The sequence below is a fragment of the Bos indicus genome, chromosome 24, assembly GCF_029378745.1.
Source record: "Bos indicus isolate NIAB-ARS_2022 breed Sahiwal x Tharparkar chromosome 24, NIAB-ARS_B.indTharparkar_mat_pri_1.0, whole genome shotgun sequence".
Classification (NCBI taxonomy): domain Eukaryota; kingdom Metazoa; phylum Chordata; class Mammalia; order Artiodactyla; family Bovidae; genus Bos; species Bos indicus.
In genome coordinates, this window is record NC_091783.1 from 58130366 (window position 1) to 58150076 (window position 19711).

General features: G+C 42.6%; 1 protein-coding gene and 1 pseudogene across 2 annotated transcripts in view; both read left to right on the forward strand.

Annotated features, from left to right (window-relative positions):
* Positions 1-19711, forward strand: part of MALT1 (MALT1 paracaspase) — a 66570-nt gene that overhangs the window by 515 nt on the left and 46344 nt on the right. For both annotated transcript variants that reach the window (XM_019986440.2, XM_070779119.1), the window contains exon 2: positions 14040-14206. In XM_019986440.2, the coding sequence (XP_019841999.2) occupies positions 14040-14206 (167 nt within the window). The remainder of the gene's footprint in view (positions 1-14039; positions 14207-19711) is intronic.
* LOC139179496 (mitochondrial import receptor subunit TOM5 homolog) lies at positions 59-14033 on the forward strand (annotated as a pseudogene).

Sequence of the window (19711 nt, forward strand, 5' to 3'; positions counted from 1 at the left end):
GGCGATGGAGGGCTGGGGAGCCTCGGGGCCGCGCGAGTGGTGCGGGGGCCGCCAATGGGAAGGGGTGGGGGAACCTGAGTTGCTTTCCAGGCGGAGACTCTGGACGCACAGAGGTTCTAGGTTGGACTCCGGTCGTCCATACCCTTTTCCTACTCTCCTCCTCTTGAGCTGAAAGAGATCGGGGTTAACCAAGAACACCAGGAAAGGTGTCTGGGGACCATTACGTTAGGGCGGTCATTCCAGAGATCTTCAAATGCGCAGACCTAGATGAAGACCCGAGGAAAGTTAGGTAGGGTTCGTGCAGGTAGAGAGATGGCAAAGGTGAAGGGTTTGAGATGAAGGAATTCGTGAGGCTTTAAGATCGAGAGAAGAAGGATGGTGGGAAAGACTGAAACTAAACTCCCCGTCTTCCTCCAGCAAACCCATTTGATTTCACCGTGAACATTCAAGTATAAGTAAGACCGTTTTCTTGGAACTTAACTTCAGGCTCTCAAGACTCCTTTACACGCTTAAGAATTATTGAAGACCCCAAAGATGGAGTGGGTTCTGTATGTTACATGCATACAAACATAGATTGATATTAATTTACCATATTAGAAATGAAAGTTCAGAATTTTTTAATATTTAAAAAGAAAATTTATTGCATGTTAACAGAAATTACATGTTTTTATGGAAAAACAAACTTTTCCAAGACGAAAAATGTTAGGGAAAGTGGCATTGTTTGGCACTTTGAAAATCTCTTGAATGTCTTATCTTAATCCCAGAGAACCAGCATCTTTTGTGAGCTCCGACATGCAGTCTGTCACAGGTCAGGTAACACTGGACACTCCAATGTGCGTTTCTGAGAGAATAAGTGAGAAAGATCAATAAAATCTCAGTAGTATTTTGAAAAATTTTGACCTTGGAGATCCTGTGAAAAGGGTCTTAGGAACTGCAGTAGGGTTTCCCAGAGCACACTTGGGAAGATCACTGTTATGATTTGGGTCTGCCTTTGAATCCCTTAGCAATTTTTTAACCTCTCATGACTAAACTTTGCCTGTACTGTAATTATTTGTACATGTCTATAAACTCCTTGAGAACAGGAACTGTTAGTTAAGATTCTATGTGTCACACATAGAACTTCTCTTAGACATTCTATAAATCTGAATTGAGAGAAGAAAATTCACGCAAAAACCCATGCGAAATTATGTTTTTTAAGTGCCCAATTTTGGCAGAAAGTTTCAGAAGATAAAAAAGATGTCAAACATTTAGCTTATACTCATAAAGGCTTCGGCTTCCCTGGTAGCTGAGCTGGTAAAGAATATGTCTGCAATGCAGGAGACCCTGGTTCAATTCCTGGGTCAGAAAGATCCTCTGGAGAAGGGATAGGCTACCCACTCCAGTATTCTTAGGATTCCTTTGTGGCTCAGCTGGTAAAGAATCTGCCTACAATGCAGGAGACCTGGGTTCAATCCCTGGATTGGGAAGATCCCCTCGAGAAGGGAACGGCTACCCACTCCTATATATATATTCTGCTGCTGCTGCTAAGTCGCGTCAATCGTGTCCGACTCTGTGCAACCCCATAGACGGCAGCCCATCAGGCTCCCCCGTCCCTGGGATTCTCCAGGCAAGAACACTGGAGTGGGTTGCCATTTCCTTCTCCAATGCATGAAAGTGAAAAGTGAAAGTGAAGTCACTCAGTTGTGTCCGATTCCTAGCGACCCCATGGACTGCAGCCCACCAGGCTCCTCCGTCCATGGGATTTTCCAGGCAAGAGTACTGGAGTGGGGTGCCATTGCCTTCTCCGAAGGAAGCCTCTAGCCTTGCATAAAGGGTTCTCCTAAGTGAGCACTCCTCTATTTGGCTATGAAGGACAGAGAAGAACCTCAGTAAGGCCCTGCCCCGATGAAACGACTGATCGAATCAAAAAGTGGTGCTTAGCTGACATCAAGCAGAGACGTTACTTTGCCAACAAATGTCCATCTAGTCAAGGCTATGGTTTTTCCAGTGGTCATGTATGGATGTAAGAGTTGGACTGTGAAGAAAGCTGAGCGCCGAAGAATTGATGCTTTTGAACTGTAGTGTTGGAGAAGACTCTTGAGAGTCCCTTGGACTGCAAGGAGATCAGCCCTGGGTGTTCTTTGGAAGGAATGATGCTAAAGCTGAAACTCCAGTACTTTGGCCACCTCATGCGAAGAGTTGACTTATTGGGAAAGACTGATGCTGAGAGGAATTGGGGGCAGGAGGAGAAGGGGACGACGGAGGATGAGATGGCTGGATGGCATCACCGACTCAATGGACGTGAGTTTGAGTGAACTCCGGGAGTTGGTGATGGACAGGGAGGCCTGGCGTGCTGCTATTCATGGGGTTACAAAGAGTCAGACACGACTGAGCGACTGACTGACTGACTGACCTGACATCAGGTGTTCAGTTTTCCTCCCCAAGCCTTCAGTTGCCTACATCCGTGCTAAGGTTGCTTCAGTCATGTTCAACTCTTTCTGATCCTCTGGACTGTAGTCCTCCAGGCTCCTCTGTCCATGGGATTTTCCAGGCAAGAACACTGGAGTGGGTTGCCATGCCCTCCTCCAGGGGATCTTCCTGACCAAGGAAACAAACCCTTGTCTCTTGTATCTCCTGCATGGCAGGTGGATTCTTTACTGCTAGTGCCACCTGGGAAGCCCAGGCCTTCAGTTAAATTTTGTTACATAATGATATTCACTTTGAGAACTAATGGAAAAATCAGAGGCCACTTCTCTGGTGAAGGGAGGGTAGAGAGAGGACAGTTGCCCAGCCAGAGGAGACAAGCTGCAAAGGGCATAAATTTGTGGATACTGGGGATTTCACAGCAGGAAGTCTGCTGGAGACAGATGGAGTTGGACCAGGCTTCCAGGATGGTGAAGGTTAGCTCAGAGTAGGTTAGTTGTGCTGGGGAAAGTGGAGGCCACCCTGAAGGTTGGAGAACTGGAGAACATTAAGCTCAGATACCTATTGAGATCAAAAGAATTAAACTGACTTAACAAAAGTTAGCCCTGAGAACTTGGGAAGCTGGGGAATAACAGCTTTTCTATTGGGAGATAGATGCTTTTTCTTCTTAAGACTGAAAGAGTTATTTTCATTGTTGTTGTTTAGCCATTTTAAAGTTATTTTCATACCAATGGCAAAAGATCATCTATGATTTTAATAGTAAAAATTCCTAAAGGCATTTCTCTCTAGTGTCAAACCCAGGAACTACAGTGAGTCTAGTCCAAACGATAGCAGTTCCCGGAGGATGTGCAGTGCTTTCCTCGCAGTCGCTGGTTCACAGACGTAGAACCCCAAAAGGTTGCCTGTTCTGTTTCTTTCACCTTTTTTCCTCTACACAACCTGCTTCAGACCAGATAAGAATTTAATAAATAAGCCACAAGAGTTCTTTCTCAACTGACCATCAGGAATGAAGAATGTTCCCAGATGGTTGTTAGTGATTCAGGATGAATCCTTGCATATAGTTCAGCTTCCCCAAACCATGTACATGCCTTAAATATAAACCCAGCCCTAGTTCCAGTCCAGTGTTGACTTTTCAGAAATGCACAACGTGAGCATTGTGAGTTATGTTATATTTGGAGGCAAGATGAGGACCCTGGTCTGGGAGACAGCATTTCAGATGGCTCTGAGAAACTGCTCCCAGGAGACGAGGGAAGGAGCTAGCTTATATAGAAGTTTTGCAACAAAGGGCAGGCAGTATGAACATGAAAAGATTATTGTAAATTAAAGACAACCAAATGTCCCAAGTTATGGAATTTAGCGCTTTCTTATCTATGGGAAGGCTTCCCTGGTGGCTCAGCAATAAAGAATCCGCCTGCCAATGCAGGAGACAAAGGTTTGATCCCTGGATTGGGAAGATCCTCTAGACAAGGAAACAGCAATCCACTCTAGTATTCTTGCCAGGGAAATCCCATGGACAGAGGAGCCTGGCAGACTGTAGTCCATGGGATCACGAAGAACCCATGACTTGGTGACTAAACAGCCACAGCAAGATGTATGGGAAGATGCAGGAGTCTGGATTCAGCCAAGTGATCCCTTTGATATGCGCCTCAGCTGCCTGGGCCCAGTGTCCTGTGTTTTCCTCATCCTGAGCTTCCTTTCCTGCAGTCTGGTGGCTGCTAGATGGCAGGTATCCTTTCCTGAGTCCCCTCAGGGCTCACCAGCACACCCTCCTTGGTGGCTGCAATTGCTGATGACTATGACATCCGGAAATATTCCATTTCTCACCACACTCAGCTAATATTGAACACCGTCTGCTGTCAGTGTAGATAAGCACAGGTTCTGAGCACCTTGCCCAAGCTAGTGAATCCTGTGGGAGACATGGAACATTCTAGCCCCCAAGTGGTAGAGCTCTCAGGAGGCTCTAATGCCATGTAAACTCCCAAGAAGGAGGGAGCTTAGAAATGGGGCTGTGGGACGTGGACCAGGGAAGGCAGTCAGCCACTGCTTATTTGCCATAAGTATGGAAAGGGCTCTTTCAGCTATAAAATCCTGCCCCGAGCACTTTATGACAGATTTCCTGCCTATCTCTTCGGTCTCTGCCTCTTCATCTCCGGGTTTTGGAATGCCTGAGGGCTCAGGCATTGTATCTCTTGATCCGCACTTCTTCATCTAGTCCCTGCCTACCTTGGTGTTATCCTTAAGTCTCATGGCTTTACAGATGTATATTTAGGTTCACTGCTCTCACTTCACACCTCCAACCCGTGTCTTCGCCTTGAACTTCCACTGGTGATCTCCCAGTGCAGGTTGTACGTGCAGCGCTCCTCTTGAATGACTGATAGGCATCTTAAATGCAGCGCATCCAAAACTCAGCACACCCTCCGCCGTAAACCTTTCTCTCCTGCATCTCAGCGAAGGGCAGCTACATCCATCCAGGTGCTCAGGCCAAAACCTGCAGTTGTTCCTGACTCCACCTCTCCCTGCCTCATCCACTGGGTCAGCACTTGCCTACTGCCAGCCCTCCAGTGTGTGTCTGGAACGCAGGGTTCTCTGTGACCACACTGGGCCAGGCCACTGTTCCCTCTCATCTGCGCTGTTCCAGCAGCCGTCTAACTTCTCCTACTCCTTCTTTGCTCCCCACCCCAGTCTATTCTCAGAGCACGAAGAATCCTTCTTTGAAAACATTAAATCAGGTCTCATCCTCCCTTCCTTCAGAGCCTTCCCATTGACTTCTCTGTCTCAGTAAAAACATTGTTTAACTCCCGGTTAGCTCTTGAGTTGGCCAAAAAGTTCGTTTGCATTTTTCTGGCAGATGTTACTGAAAAACCCCAATAATTTTTTGGCCAACCCAAAAACATCTTCCTTCCTGGCTCTGCTCTAGTCACACGTGCTTTCTTGCCCTTCCTTGAAGACTGTAGGGCCTTTGGACTTGCTGTTTGCTCAGCCTGAGATGTTTGCCTTTATCTCTTCAAGTGTTTGCTTAAAACTCACCTTCTCACAGAGAATGACAAATAGCATATGATATCAGATATCGCTTATATCTGGAATCTTAAAAAGTATAATACAAATGAACTTATTTACAAAAACAGAAGTAGACCCACAGACAAAGAAAATAAACTTACGGTTACCAAAGAAGAAAGGAGGGAAGGATAAATTAGGATTTGGGGCTTTAAATATATACTATCATACAGAAAGTAGCTAATCTACAAGGAGCTCTTATATAGCACAGGGAACTATACTCGGTATGTTATATTAACCTATATTGGAGGAGAATGTAGAAAAAAGAAATATATATTTGTGTATTTATGTATAATTGAATCGCTTTGCTGTACCTCTGAAACACAGCGTTGTTAATGAACTATAAGCCACTGGTAATCCAGTGGTTAAGACTCCAGACTTCTAATGCGAGGGGCACAGGTTCAATCCCTGGTCAGGGAACTAAGGTTCCACATGGCCACACGTGTGGCCAAAAAACCACAACAAAAAATGAAAAGAACATACCCCAATATAAAATGAGAAGTTTTAAAGTGACAAAAAAAGTTTTTAATTTAAAATTATTCAAATGAACTTATTTACAAAACAGAAACAGACTCTCAGATGTAGAAAACAGACTTATGGTTACCAAAAGGGAAAGGAAGGAGGAGTAAATTTGGAGTTTGGGATTAAAATATACACACTACTATATATAAAATAGATAACCAACAAGGACCTACTGTATAGCACAGGGAACTATACTCAGTCTCTTATAATAATGGAGGAGAATGTAAAAAGGAATATATATTTGTATAATTACATATAATTGAATCACTTATCTAAAACTAGCATAGTATTGTAAATCAACTATATTTCAATGAAAATTTTAAAAACAAATAACATTGATTACATTTTTTAAAAAAAGGTCACCTCAGTGAGGTCTCTTCAGATCACACTGTTTAAAATCATCTCCTCCATCCACTCTAGCATTACCTGTCCCCTTGCTTTGCTTTGTTTTTCTCCAAAACACTTATGACCACAGGACGGATGAACACACAGACCTCTGTCCCTCTTCTCTAGAAAAATCTGGGAGGATGGGGGATTTTGTTTGCCGCTGTAGTCTCAATCCCTGGCAAAAATGGCCTGTTTTAGGTGAGTAATAAGTAGTTATTGAATTAATGAATAAGGATTCTAAAGTATAAATGTACTAAGAAGAGAAGCAAATGACTGTAAAAGCAGTACTAAGGTTTGTACCCTGAACGGTGTAGAATATGTTCTATTTGATTATGTATTTTTAAAAGTAAAATATAGTTTTATTTTAAAAAGAACAAGGTAAACCAAATGTGTCTGCATTAAACAATATAAAAAGTTCATTGAAAAAAAAAGTTCAGAGGTTTCCAATTCCACATTTCAACTAACCTTAAAGAAATTACAACTTGGTGCATTGGTAGTACCAAATAAAAATATCTATAATTATCTGAAAAAAAAAATACAGATTTTTTTTTTAAGCAAAGTCTTTTTGTTTCAGTAAGAAAACAGTGTTTTTAATTAAATCAGAAATTTCAGATTAGGGCTGGTAGAAACCACTTCAAAGCACAGCCTTACAGGAATGTAACTAAAAAAAGGAAGGAAAGAAATATTGAGTATGTATAGACCTCATCTTAGCTGATAGCTGGTGCCCATGTGGAAAAATCAGTAAAAGGAAAAGAGATAGAGCACCTTGTTTTTCTCCAATGCCTTTTGTATTGAAAGAGAAGTTGTCGTCTGCTTCAATGTGATTTTTCTTCATTTGGGTGGGAGGGAGAATTAAATGGTTTTTAATTCTCTCCATATCAATATAAAGATTAATTAAAGCATCATTTGGCTGCATTTGACAAGATGACATCTTTATTTCTTAGATCTTGATAACCTTTATGAATCATAAAGTTACACATAAAGCATCCTTGTTTTTATAAATTTCATATTATAATTATTTGAAAAATTGGTAATACTTATGTTGAATCCAATACTGGTTCCTTACTTCAGGCATTACCTGGACTAGTACAAAAACACTTTACAAAATAGAGGATTGACAGGCATCTTCAGCTTTTGTTTTTGCAATCATCACAATTACCATTATTTCGTAAAAGAAAGGACACTTTGACACTTAAAAATAGGAAAGACAGTCTTAGAGTAAAAGACGATCTTATTGTCCTTACTTTTATGATTTCACCATGGACTTCAGGTTGTGCCTCCAGAACTGGGAACAGTTGACTTGGAACATTATTGTTGACATTTTAACAAGGATTAGTTTTTAGTTTAGTTCAGTTGCTCAGTCGTGTCCAACTCTTTGCAACCCCATGCATTGCTGCATGCCAGGCCTCCCTGTCCATCACCAACTCCCGGAGCTTGCTCAAACTCATGTCCATCGAGTCGGTGATGCCATCCAACCATCTCATCCTCTGCTGTCCCCTTCTCCTCCTGCCTTCAATCTTTCCCAGCATCAGGATCTTTTCCAATGAGTCAGTTCTTCCCCATCAGGTGGCCAAAGTATTGGAACTTCATCTTCAGCATCAGGCCTTCCAATGAATATTCAGGACTGATTTCCTTTAGGATTGACTGGTTTGATCTCTTTGCAGTCCAAGGGATTCTGAAGAGTCTTCAACACCACAGTTCAAAAGCATCAATTCTTCAGCACTCAGCTCTCTTTATGGTCCAACTCTCAAATCCATACATGACTACTGGAAAAACCATAGCTTTGACTGCACAGACCTTTGTTGGCAAAGTAATGTCTCTGCTTTTTAATATGCTGTCTAGGTTGGTCATAGCTTTTCTTCCAAGGAGTAAGCATCTTTTAATTTCATGGCTGCAATCACCATCTGCAGTAATTTTGGAGCCCAAGAAAATAAAGTCTGTCACTGTTGCCATTGTTTCCCCATCTATTTGCCATGAAGTGATAGGACGAGATGCCATGATCTTAGTTTTCTGAATGTTGAGCTTTAAGCCAACGTTTTCACTCTCCTCTTTCACTTTCATCAAGAGGCTTTTTAGTTCCTCTTCACTTTCTGCCATAAGGGTGGTGTCTTCTGCATATCTGAGGTTATTGATATTTCTCCTGGCAATCTTGATTCCAGCTTGTGTTTCTTCCAGCCCAGCATTTCTCATGATGTACTCTGCATATAAGTTAAATAAGCAGGGTGACAATATACAGCCCTGACATACTCCTTTTCCTATTTGGAATCAGTCTGTTGTTCATGTCCAGTTCTAACTTGCTTCCTGACCTGCATTTAGATTTCTCAGGAGGCAGGTCAGGTGGTCTGGTATTCCTACCTCTTTCAGAATTTTCCACAGTTTATTGTGATCCACACAGTCAAAGGCTTTGGCATAGTCAATAAAGCAGAAGCAGATGTTTTTCTGGAGCTTTCTTGCTCTTTCTTTGATCCAGCAGATGTTGGCAATTTGATCTCTGGTTCCTCTGCCTTTTCTAAATCTAGCTTGAACATCTGGAAGTTCACATTTCTCGTACTGTTGAAGCCTGGCTTGGAGAAGTTTGAGCATTGTTTGCTAGTGTGTGAGATGAGTGCAATTGTGCGGTAGTTTGAACATTCTTTGGGATTGCATTTCTTTGGGATTGGAATGAAAACTGACCTTTTCCAGTCCTGTGGCCACTGCTGAGTTTTCCAAATTTGCTGGCATATTGAGTGCAGCATTTTCACAGCATCATCTTTTAGGATGTGAAATAGCTTAACAAGGATAGAGTATTAAATATACAAATTTTTAGCTGGAATACTAGTGATAGTAAGCTTTAGAGGATACCTTCAGGTTACCAAAACAGTAGCTCCTCAAAAAAAATTTTTAAGGAAAAGCTAAAACAGTTTTAGAAATAAGCATAACTGAGAAATTAATCTTAGTATTCTTTTAATATTCCCATTTTTTTAATAAGAGCTAAATTTTATTGAGTTTGTTTGTTTGTTTGTTTGTTTTACTGTTTTGCAAGTCATTTATTACATTTTAGTTAGAAGCTACATATTATGTCAGTCTAACCCAAAAGGAAAGCAAGCAAGAAAAAAATTATGGGCCACTGACCATGTGCCAGACCCCATGATTCAATGACCACAATCACACTCTGAGTTACGGTGAACATCATTTTCAAATGAGCAACCTTAAACTTTAAAACCACCTGTAGTTCTCAGGCCAGTAAGTCTTGGAGGTGGGATTCAGAAGACCCGCCAGGTTAGACCTCACAGTCTCTGTAGAAATATCAGCTGCCCCTGCCACTTGCCTCCCAGTTTCACTGAGGGGTTGAGGATGTCACGGGTCTAGTTTGAGATTAAAATGTAAAGGAAGAACCAAATAACTGGAATCTGAACTTTGTAATTCCCAAATTACACAGTTTTAGAACTGGAAAGGAATTTGGAGATTTTCTAGTCCAAGGGCCCTTCTTTACAGAGGAAGCAAATGAAACTCACAGAGGAAAACTGATCGATTCAATTGAGCGCTTATTATTTGACACATACTGTGCTAAGTACTTTTTACATGGATTGCCTAAATTAATTCTAACAATCCTATGAGGTAGAATATTAGTGCTGAAGTTACTTTGGTTGGATGCATGTTTTCCTTTATGAAATAACCAACCTTATCACAGAATTATAAATCTTGGGTGACCATTATATTGTATAAATGCCATGGTAGCCTTTTACTAAAACTGGTCAAAATGAATGTGGATTAAGAATATTTTAAGCCAAATGAAAGCTTTCTCACCTTCTCTCTGCCACAGCTGGGGTACCATGTTCATGTTTGACCCCGTCCATCCAGGGTTCCAGACATTTCAATTATGATTAAAATTCACTCAATAGTCTTTCAGTTATGAATGATTAATATGGGCCAGACAAAATTTTAGGTATTGAGGAATTAAGAAGACATATATTGGATTGGCCAAAAAGTTTGTTTGGGTTTTTCCATAAGATGTTACAAGAGAGGGCGGCTGCTGGAAGCCCTGAGGCACAGGTGTTCTGGGTTGAGGGCCTTGCACGGAAGTTGGACCCCAAGGAGGTGAAACGGAAGATGTTCGAGAATGGTAATCTCCATACAGAACTTCCTCATCTGTGTGGCCCTGCTGTGAGTCACCCCTTTTATCTTAAGGAAGTTGGGCAGTATAGGAAGACTGAACATCACATATGAATGAATGGAATGAAGAGCTTGGTTGCAGTTTCTACTCCTGTCTGCAGATGAATAGGCCCAGGAAGATGTTAAGAGACTCTTTGATTGAGTGGACATAAAAATTCTACTTGTTAAGAACAAGTCAATTGACTCTGGTAACTGACCTTTATAGCTGAAAGATAAAAACTGTTTGGGAAGTACGAAGAGATATCTTATGGTCATCAGTTCAGTTCAGTTCATCCGCTCAGTCGTGTCCGACTCTTTGCGACCCCCTGAATTGCAGCTCGCCAGGCCTCCCTGTCCATCACCAACTCCCAGAGTTTACCCAGACTTGTGACCATCAAGTCGGTGATGCCATCCAGCCATCTCATCCTCTGTCATCCCCTTCTCCTCCTGCCCCCAATCCCTCCCAGCATCAGAGTCTTTTCCAATGAGTCAACTCTTCACATTAGGTGGCCAAAGTATTGGAGTTTCAGCTTCAGCATTAGTCCTTTCAACGAATAGCCAGGACTGATCTCCTTTAGGATGGACTGGTTGGATCTCCTTGCAGTCCAAGGGACTCTCAAGAGTCTTCTCCAACACCACAGTTCAGAAGCATCAATTCTTCGACGCTCAGCTTTCTTCACAGTCCAACTCTCACATCCATACATGACCAGTGGAAAAACCATAGCCTTGACTAGACGAACCTTTGTTGGCAAAGTAATGTCTCTGCTTTTTAATATGCTATCTAGGTTGGTCATAACTTTCCTTCCAAGGAGTAAGCGTCTTTTAATTTCATGGCTGCAGTCACCATCTGCAGTAATTTTGGAGTCCCAAAAAATAAAGTCTGACACTGTTTCCACTGTTTCCCCATCTATTTGCCATGAAGTGATGGGACCAGATGCCATGATGGTAGTTTTCTGAATGTTGAGCTTTAAGCCAACTTTTTCACTCTCCTCTTTAACTTTCATCAAGAGGTTTTTTAGTTCCTCTTCACTTTCTGCCATAAGGGTGGTGTCATCTGCATATCTGAGGTTATTGATATTTCTCCTGGCAATCTTGATTCCAGCTTGTGCTTCTTCCAGCCCAGCATTTCTCATGATGTACTCTGCATATAAGTTAAATAAGCAGGGTGACAATATACAGCCCTGACATACTCCTTTTCCTATTTGGAGTCAGTCTGTTGTTCATATCCAGTTCTAGCTATTGCTTCCTGACTTGCATTTAGATTTCTCAGGAGGCAGGTCAGGTGGTCTGGTATTCCTACCTCTTTCAGAATTTTCCACAATTTATTGTGATCCACACAGTCAAAGGCTTTGACATAGTCAATAAAGCAGAAGCAGATGTTTTTCTGGAACTGTCTTGCATTTTCGATGATCCAGCAGATGTTGGCAATTTGATCTCTGGTTCCTGTGCCTTTTCTAAAACCAGCTTGAACATCTGGAATTTCACAGTTCACGTATTGCTGAAGCCTGGCTTGGAGAATTTTGAGCATTACTTTACTAGCGTGTGAGATGAGTGCAATTGTGCGGTAATTTGAGCATTCTTTGGGATTGCATTTCTTTGGGATTGGAATGAAAACTGACCTTTTCCAGTCCTGTGGCCACTGCTGAGTTTTCCAAATTTGCTGGCATCTTGAGTGCAGCACTTTCACAGCACCATCTTTCAGGATTTGAAATAGCTCAACTGGAATTCCATCACCTCCACTAGCTTTGTTCATAGTGATGCTTTCTAAGGCCCATTTGACTTCACATTCCAGGATGTCAGGCTCTAGGTGAGTGATCACACCATCGTGATTATCTGGGTCATGAAGATCTTTTTTGTACAGTTCTTCTGTGTATTCTTGCCACCTCTTCTTAATATCTTCTGCTTCTGTTAGGTCCATACCACTTCTGTCCTTTATCGAGCCCATCTTTGCATGAAATGTTCCCTTGGTATCTCTGATTTTCTTGAAGAGATCTCTAGTCTTTCCCATTCTGTTGTTTTCCTCTATTTCTTTGCATTGATCGCTGAGGAAGGCTTTCTTATCTCTTCTTGCTATTCTTTGGAAGTCTGCATTCAGATGCTTATATCTTTCCTTTTCTCCTTTGCTTTTCGCTTCTCTTCTTTTCACAGCTATTTGTAAGGCCTCCTCAGACAGCCATTTTGCTTTTTTGCATTTCTTTTCCACAGGGATGGTCTTGATCCCTGTCTCCTGTACAGTGTCACAAACCTCCGTCCATAGTTCATCAGGCACTCTATCAGATCTAATCCCTTAAATCTATTTTTCACTTCCCCTGTTTAATCATAAGGGATTTGATTGAGGTCATACCTGAATGGTCTAGTGGTTTTCCCTACTTTCTTCAATTTAAGTCTGAATTTGGCAATAAGGAGTTCGTGATCTGAGCCACAGTCATCTCCTGGTCTTCTTTTTGTTGAATGTATAGAGCTTCTCCATCTTTGGCTGCAAAGAATGGTCATAATACTCCCTTATACCTGTGATATTCAGCCTTGACGAATGTTGGTGTAGTTATGCATGATGTCAAACTCCATTTTCTAGCAAGTATTAATTATAAGGGAATTATGTCTACCACCCTCCCAGAAAAGGGTATAGAACAACCCAAATGAACTTTTTGGCCAATCCAGTGGATGATAGGGTTTCTGTTTGCAAGTAGTACTTTTATCTAGTTCAGTAAAGAAGACATAGCAGCCCACTCCAGTATTCCTGCCTGGAAAATCCCATAGACAGAGGAGCCTGGTGGGATACGGTCCATGGGGTCGCAAAGAGTCAGAAGAGTCTTAGCAACTAAACAACAACAAAAAGAAGACATGCTTATGAAAGAAAAGCGCATGGCTTTAAGGCAAAATGTGTCAAATAGAGCAAGGGTCTGCCAACAACAGCCTATGGGCCATATTCAGAGCGCGGTCTGTTTTTGTATAGCTCATGCGCCAAGAACATTTTTTTATATTTAAAATATTATAAAACAAAAGGTACACCAAAGACCCTGCTGCTGCTGCTGCTAAGTCGCTTCAGTCGTGTCCGATTCTGTGCGACCCCATAGACGGCAGCCCACCAGGCTCCCCCGTCCCTGGGATTCTCCAGGCAAGAACACTGGAGTGGGTTGCCACTTCCTTCTCCGATGCATGAAAGTGAAAAGTGAAAGTGAAGTCGCTCAGTCGTGTCTGACTCTTAGCGACCCCATGGACTGCAGCCTACCAGGCTCCTCCATCCATGGGATTTTCCAGGCAAGAGTACTGGAGTGCGGTGCCATTGCCTTCTCCTGAGGCCCATATAAAGCCTAAAATATTTACAATGTGGCACGTTACAGGAAAAGTTTGCCAACTTCTGCTATACAAGGTGAGCATCATCAGGAGACTGTCTAAAGGGACGGCAGCCATTTGTCCTGTAAACCATTTTCCACCACTCGACTGTTTATTCCCTGCCACACCCTCGATGGGGCCAAAGGCATATAGCAGGCAGATCGCACTGAAGAAAGGGTGCTGACCTGACTTAAATCTGTCATTGGCAGTTGTCTCGACTTGGAGCAGTGTTCTCTCAAGGTCCTGGAACCTGAAGGCAGCCCCAGCCTGTGTTTACTGAAGCTGCTGGCTGAGAAGGGCTGTACAGTCATGGAGCTGAGCGACTTCCTGCAGGCCATGGAGCACACCGAGGTCCTTCAGCTTCTCAGCCCCCCAGGTAGGCCTTCCCCGTGAGCACGTTCTCCAGGAGGTCAAAGAGGCCAACTCAGAGGGAAGTGTCTCATTTGACCAGATGAATTGTGTTAAGTATTGTTGGAACATGTACACATATGGAGCCTCATTTATTCCCCTGGGTTGAGACTAAAGAATGCATAAAAAGCAAATACAATACAAAAACTTCAGTTGGATTGTTTTTCAAAAAAAAAAAACAGCTATAGAAGACATTTTGGGGACAGTTGAAACAACTTGAATACAACATACATGTTAGATATTAGAGAATTATTATGTGATGATGGTGGTGTCATTCTGTAGAAGAATGTCTTTATTCCAAGGAGGTGCATGTGAAAGTGTTGAGGGGTAAGGTTTCTATAACTTATGTTGAAATAGAACAGCCAAGAAAGCAAATACACATGTATTTATTTATGTGTATGTATGTGAACGAGATAAAGTATGACAGGTGTTTATTGTTGAAGTTTTTTGCCAACCAGCATGGTGCTTTTGAAATGTTGAGTAACTCAACCAAATGAGTTACTTTTTTTCCCCTGAATATACCAATATTGAGTGAAGTTGCTCACTTCCAAGGTCAGATGTGATGAATAGGAAACAGTCCTTCCTTTCCACAGCTATGGGTGGAGTTGGTCAGTTACCATGACATCAGCAGAAGGGACCATGTCATCCAGGTCATGTGACAGTAGCCACACTGCAGACCTTTCTCAGGGACGTGGGAAATTAGGGACACGTGGTATAGAGGCGTATTGTGAAGTACATGTACCAGAAACCTCAGTGCAGGTTGCCGTAATAAAGGGAGTATTTTGGTTCCATCAAAAAGTCTTGCAGCAATTTCGGCTTCAGGAAAGGCAGGGGGCAGCCCTGTTTCCAAGAAGGTGGATTTCGTCTCTGCCCTTCCTTTCCTGTCATTGACTTCCTCCCAGGACTGACTTTTACATAGTCATAAGGTGTCTACTAGCTGTTCCTGGCATTTATCCTTGTCTCAGCAAAAATCATCGGATTCTCTAGCAAGTTAACTGATTTTGGTCATGTGCCCATCATCCCTGCACCTGTCACCACCAACGCGATGGAATATGCCAGTTCACCTGGCGGAGAACCAGGAGGGAGTGGGTTAATCAGCTTGCCAGAAACTGTCTTGTCTGGTGGATCACCAGACAAGACAAAACTGGGTGCTGCAGGGTGAGGGTGGGGAACTGAGAACTCTACTACAAATGGACCCTGGATTGTAAGCTGGGAAGCTTGGACTCTCAGGTTATCCCCTGCTTTTCCAGGCCAAGTGCAGATGGTGAAACAGCCTCCTATAAACACCTCCTCTGTGTTACCGACTATATCGAATGCTTGATGAGTGTTTCTCAGGGCCTTTTCTCGGAAGAGGCCTGGTTAGGAATAACTGGGTGCTAACACAGGTCCCGTCTAGATGCAGGTGCTCTCCATCACCAAACAGTAAACCAGTCCTTCAGGTGACGTTCACTAATGTTTATATCCCCAGTGTCTCAGAAGTGCCCCGGCATTGTGGTGATTGAAATCTACCAGCCTAGGGCACTCAGCTATAAAGTTCTGCTTTATAGAATACCAGGGCCTCTGAAAACTTAAGAAACTTCTGTGGGTATAAATATAACATCTCATTAGGTTTTTCAGCAATTGCACTTAATGACCCTGTCAAGTCTATAAAACGAAAGTAAGTGTTCTTTACCTCGCAGATTTGGGGGAGCTGCGGAGATGAGGCTGTGTTGACCTGTATGTAGGAGGCTGCACACTCATCTCATGGTTTGTGTTGTGATCGCTGGCCTGAGATTGAAGGTTTTCAGATTTTCTGTGTGTGAATCAGGGTGGACTGAAATGGAGTCACATATTTATTTGCGTATATAGATATGCCTGAAAGTTTTAACTATTTCCTATTTTGATGTGATAAGCCAGCAGCAGCCAATACAGTACCATCCTAATAAACTCAGTCATCATCTTTGGAAAAATCTCTGTTTCTGCCCTTTGTGTTTCTCTCCAAGTAGTAAGATCAGCGCTTTGCCATCAGCATTGCCTTGTGCAAGTCATTCAGTTTTTAGGCCTATAGGCTTTTTCAGTTATACGCTGGGGCTTTTTCACATTTGAGGGGAGACTAGGAAAAAGAGAGAAGTTTCTGCATTACCAGCGAGGCACTATTTCTGTGAAGTTTTATGTTGGATTAGCCATACATTAGAAATTGGTTGTTACTTGAATGTTCATTGTTGATTTAAGAGGAAGTAGTTGGGGATCTAAAAAAACTCGTAATTTACAGTCAGCTTTCCTCCTAAATCTTATGTGAGTAATCTAAAACTTACTGTATTTACATGTGTTAGAGTATAGAAATTTAAGAATTAAAGAAGAACTTAATATTTCAGTAGGGACATTGAGAATAAAAACCATTGTAATTAAGAATGCAAGCCCTGATAGAATCAGCTTAATGTGGGATTTTGTTCACTCAGTCAACCTTGCTGTACTCTAATACTTTTGCTATTCCAGGCATTGTGCGTGGTATTGTGAATTCAAAGATGACTAAGACAGTAGTTCCTGAGCGTTCAAAACTCATCATCTAGGAGGGAAGACAAACATGTAATTCATCAAATCCAGTATAATCGTAAAACAAGTATAAATAAATCTCCAGTTTTTCCTTTTCAGTGTGTTCCTGAATCTTGGTGAAAATACAAAGTGGGAATATTCTAATATTTTCTCTTTTTTTGATAATGCAGTCTCATAAAAGGATATTAGTTCTTATTCCACAAAAAAATCTGATGACTTTTCTCTGATTGTCCTTATAGAGAGCTCTGGTTTGAGAGACCAAGATGCTGTAAACCTCCAAACAGGCCTCTCAGGCTTAAATACAAGGAGAAGGGGAGACTTCAGGTTTATTTTAGTCTGAGTTTGCCATCTTCTATTCCCGTTGTTTGTGGGAAGACAGCCACAGATGGCCATAGGAGATGGCTATGGTACTGGATTTCTCGGATGTCTTTGTTTTGGTGGCCCAGACGTAGATGGGGAGGGCTCCCCCGTCTCTTACTGCAACAGTTGCCTTGATGAGGAGCTAACTTCTGTGGTTGCTCATTTGAGGTCTAAGCCAAGGGTTACGCACGCCCAAATTCTTGTGCTCTATGGGCTCGGATACCCGATATATTTTGCAGAAGATTGTGATTTATCCTCTTCTGCCTTCCTTCCAGTTGGGTTTCTCCACGGCACATGGGTTGGCCAGCTTGCCTCTTAGACTAGTCTAGTCTGCACTTTATGTTAGAGAAATGGCTTATGATTTTTATGAATGGACGGTGTCCATCCGCATTGTCCAGCTCTGACTCACTGTTTTCCTATTTTTATTCCTCTCGGCATTTCAGGGGAAATTGGAGAAGGGCAGGGGCATTAAATGAATTCACTGAAACTGTTTTGAACCAGAAGTCTGTAATGATTTTTCAGACCTTTTTTTTTTTTTTTTTTAATTAAAGGGTCAAAGATCCTGGTCTCAAAACAACCACGATTAGCATCTGTAGCCTTGGCAAACACAAATAAGCCTAGATGTGCTATTTGAGGTGCTTTTGTCTTGAGTGCAGAGGTGTAAGCACCATCTGTGAGGCTCTGTTTTAAGAGAAACCGTTTGAGTGCAGACCGATCAGCTCTATCAGCTAGGGTCGTGCTCATCACGAGATTTGTTGCCAAGAAGACATGCTCTGACCTGGAATCGACTAAGCAGGGGCTGGAGGGTGGGGGACATTTAGAGAGAATTCCTGTGTTACACGGACTTCCCAGGTGGCGCTAGTGGTAAAGAACCTTCCTGGTGATGCAGGAGTGGTAAGAGACCTACATAGGGTTGCAGTAGATGGACGCCAGGGCTCTTTCTGCTCCAGTTTTGTGATGCTGCCATTTTATTTCATTCTTACATAAAAGGAGCTTTGCCGCGGGTACATTTCAGCCATGCTGGCAGAGTCATGTGGTTTCACTGAGGTCTTTTCCATTCTTCCCCACTCCTTTTTCATGTCAATTCATTTTTCTTCTTTAATTCCCTGTCACATACTCATGGTTATGTTTCTGATATCAATTTTATTTTTTATTACTTTCATTGTCTGTAAGATAAGAGCAAAGATGGCTATTATTCTTCAGTTTCTAAGATACCTCTACTTCACGTTTTTATCTTCACAGTTCTGTGAAGGACCAGAGCAGGACTGTCCCGAACATCTAAATTTTAAATGTGAGCACACAGTTATGTGGAAAAGGAGATTACCGGAAGTTATCATTTGGCCAAAATCACAGTTGGTTTTGACAAAAGTAGGATCAGAACCTGGCCTGGATTCACTGTCATCTCCAGTAATGCTAGGAAGAGTCTAGATTGTTCGAGACGCTTAACTACGGATTATCATACTCAATTCCCTCTTTGACCCACCGACCTCAGTTTTTTTCTTCTTGACAAGTTAAAAAGTACTCAGATACTGCTGCTTCTGCTGCTGCTGCTAAGTCATTTCAGTTGTGTCTGACTCTGTGCGACCCCATAGACAGCAGCCCACCAGGCTCCCCTGTCCCTGGGATTCTCCAGGCAAGAACACTGGAGTGGGTTGCCATTTCCTTCTCCAATGCATGAAAGTGAAAAGTGAAAGTGAAGTCGCTCAGTCATGTCTGACTCTGCGCAACCCCATGGACTGTAGCCTACCAGGCTCCTCTGCCCATGGGATTTTCCAGGCAAGAGTACTGCAGTTGGGTGCCATTGCTTTCTCCACTCAGGTACTAGATCTTACTTACAAGGGACTCATCTTGTTTCATGAACAACAGAAATTCCTGAAAGCGGGATGTTAAGAAGAAAAAAGAGGTAAAACTGGAAGGAAGATTAAGAAAGTGGGGAAACAGAAGGGGAGTGCTGGTGAGGACTGGGAGGGTGGGCTTCCGTGCCAGGACACTGCAGGGAGCTGGTGGCTGGCAGCATGAGCAGAGTGAGCTGGGAGACCAGGTTTAGCCGCAGCAGACACAAACGTCAGTTGACCTGAAGGAGGAAAGGGCATGGACACACACTGCTTGTGTGATGAGGGAAAATTGTTAAAGGAGGAGGGATGGTGTTTATCATGGGACTCTCTGGGGTGCTTTTCAATAATAGCCTGCTGCTGCTGCTAAGTCGCATCAGTCGTGTCTGACTCTGTGCGACCCCGTAGACGGAAGCCCACCAGGTTCCTCTGTCCCTGGGATTCTCCAGGCAAGAATACTGGAGTGGGTTGCCATTTCCTTCTCCAAGTAATAGCCTACAAACATTCAAAATAAAACCTCGAAGGGAGGGTTTTAAATGGAAGATGGTGGAAATGGTTTTTTTGGTTCATGGCTTCTGAAAATAGATGCACCGTAATGTACACAATAGATCTATTCCTGGAAAAGTTGTGAGTTGCATCAGTGTCAAGGGCTTTGTAAGAGAGAATAAGGCAAAGGGAGCTGATGAGGAGTCCTTCTGTCAAGTCAAGAATCACCCCTGTTTATCTGTGTAGCAATTCCAGTGGGGGTT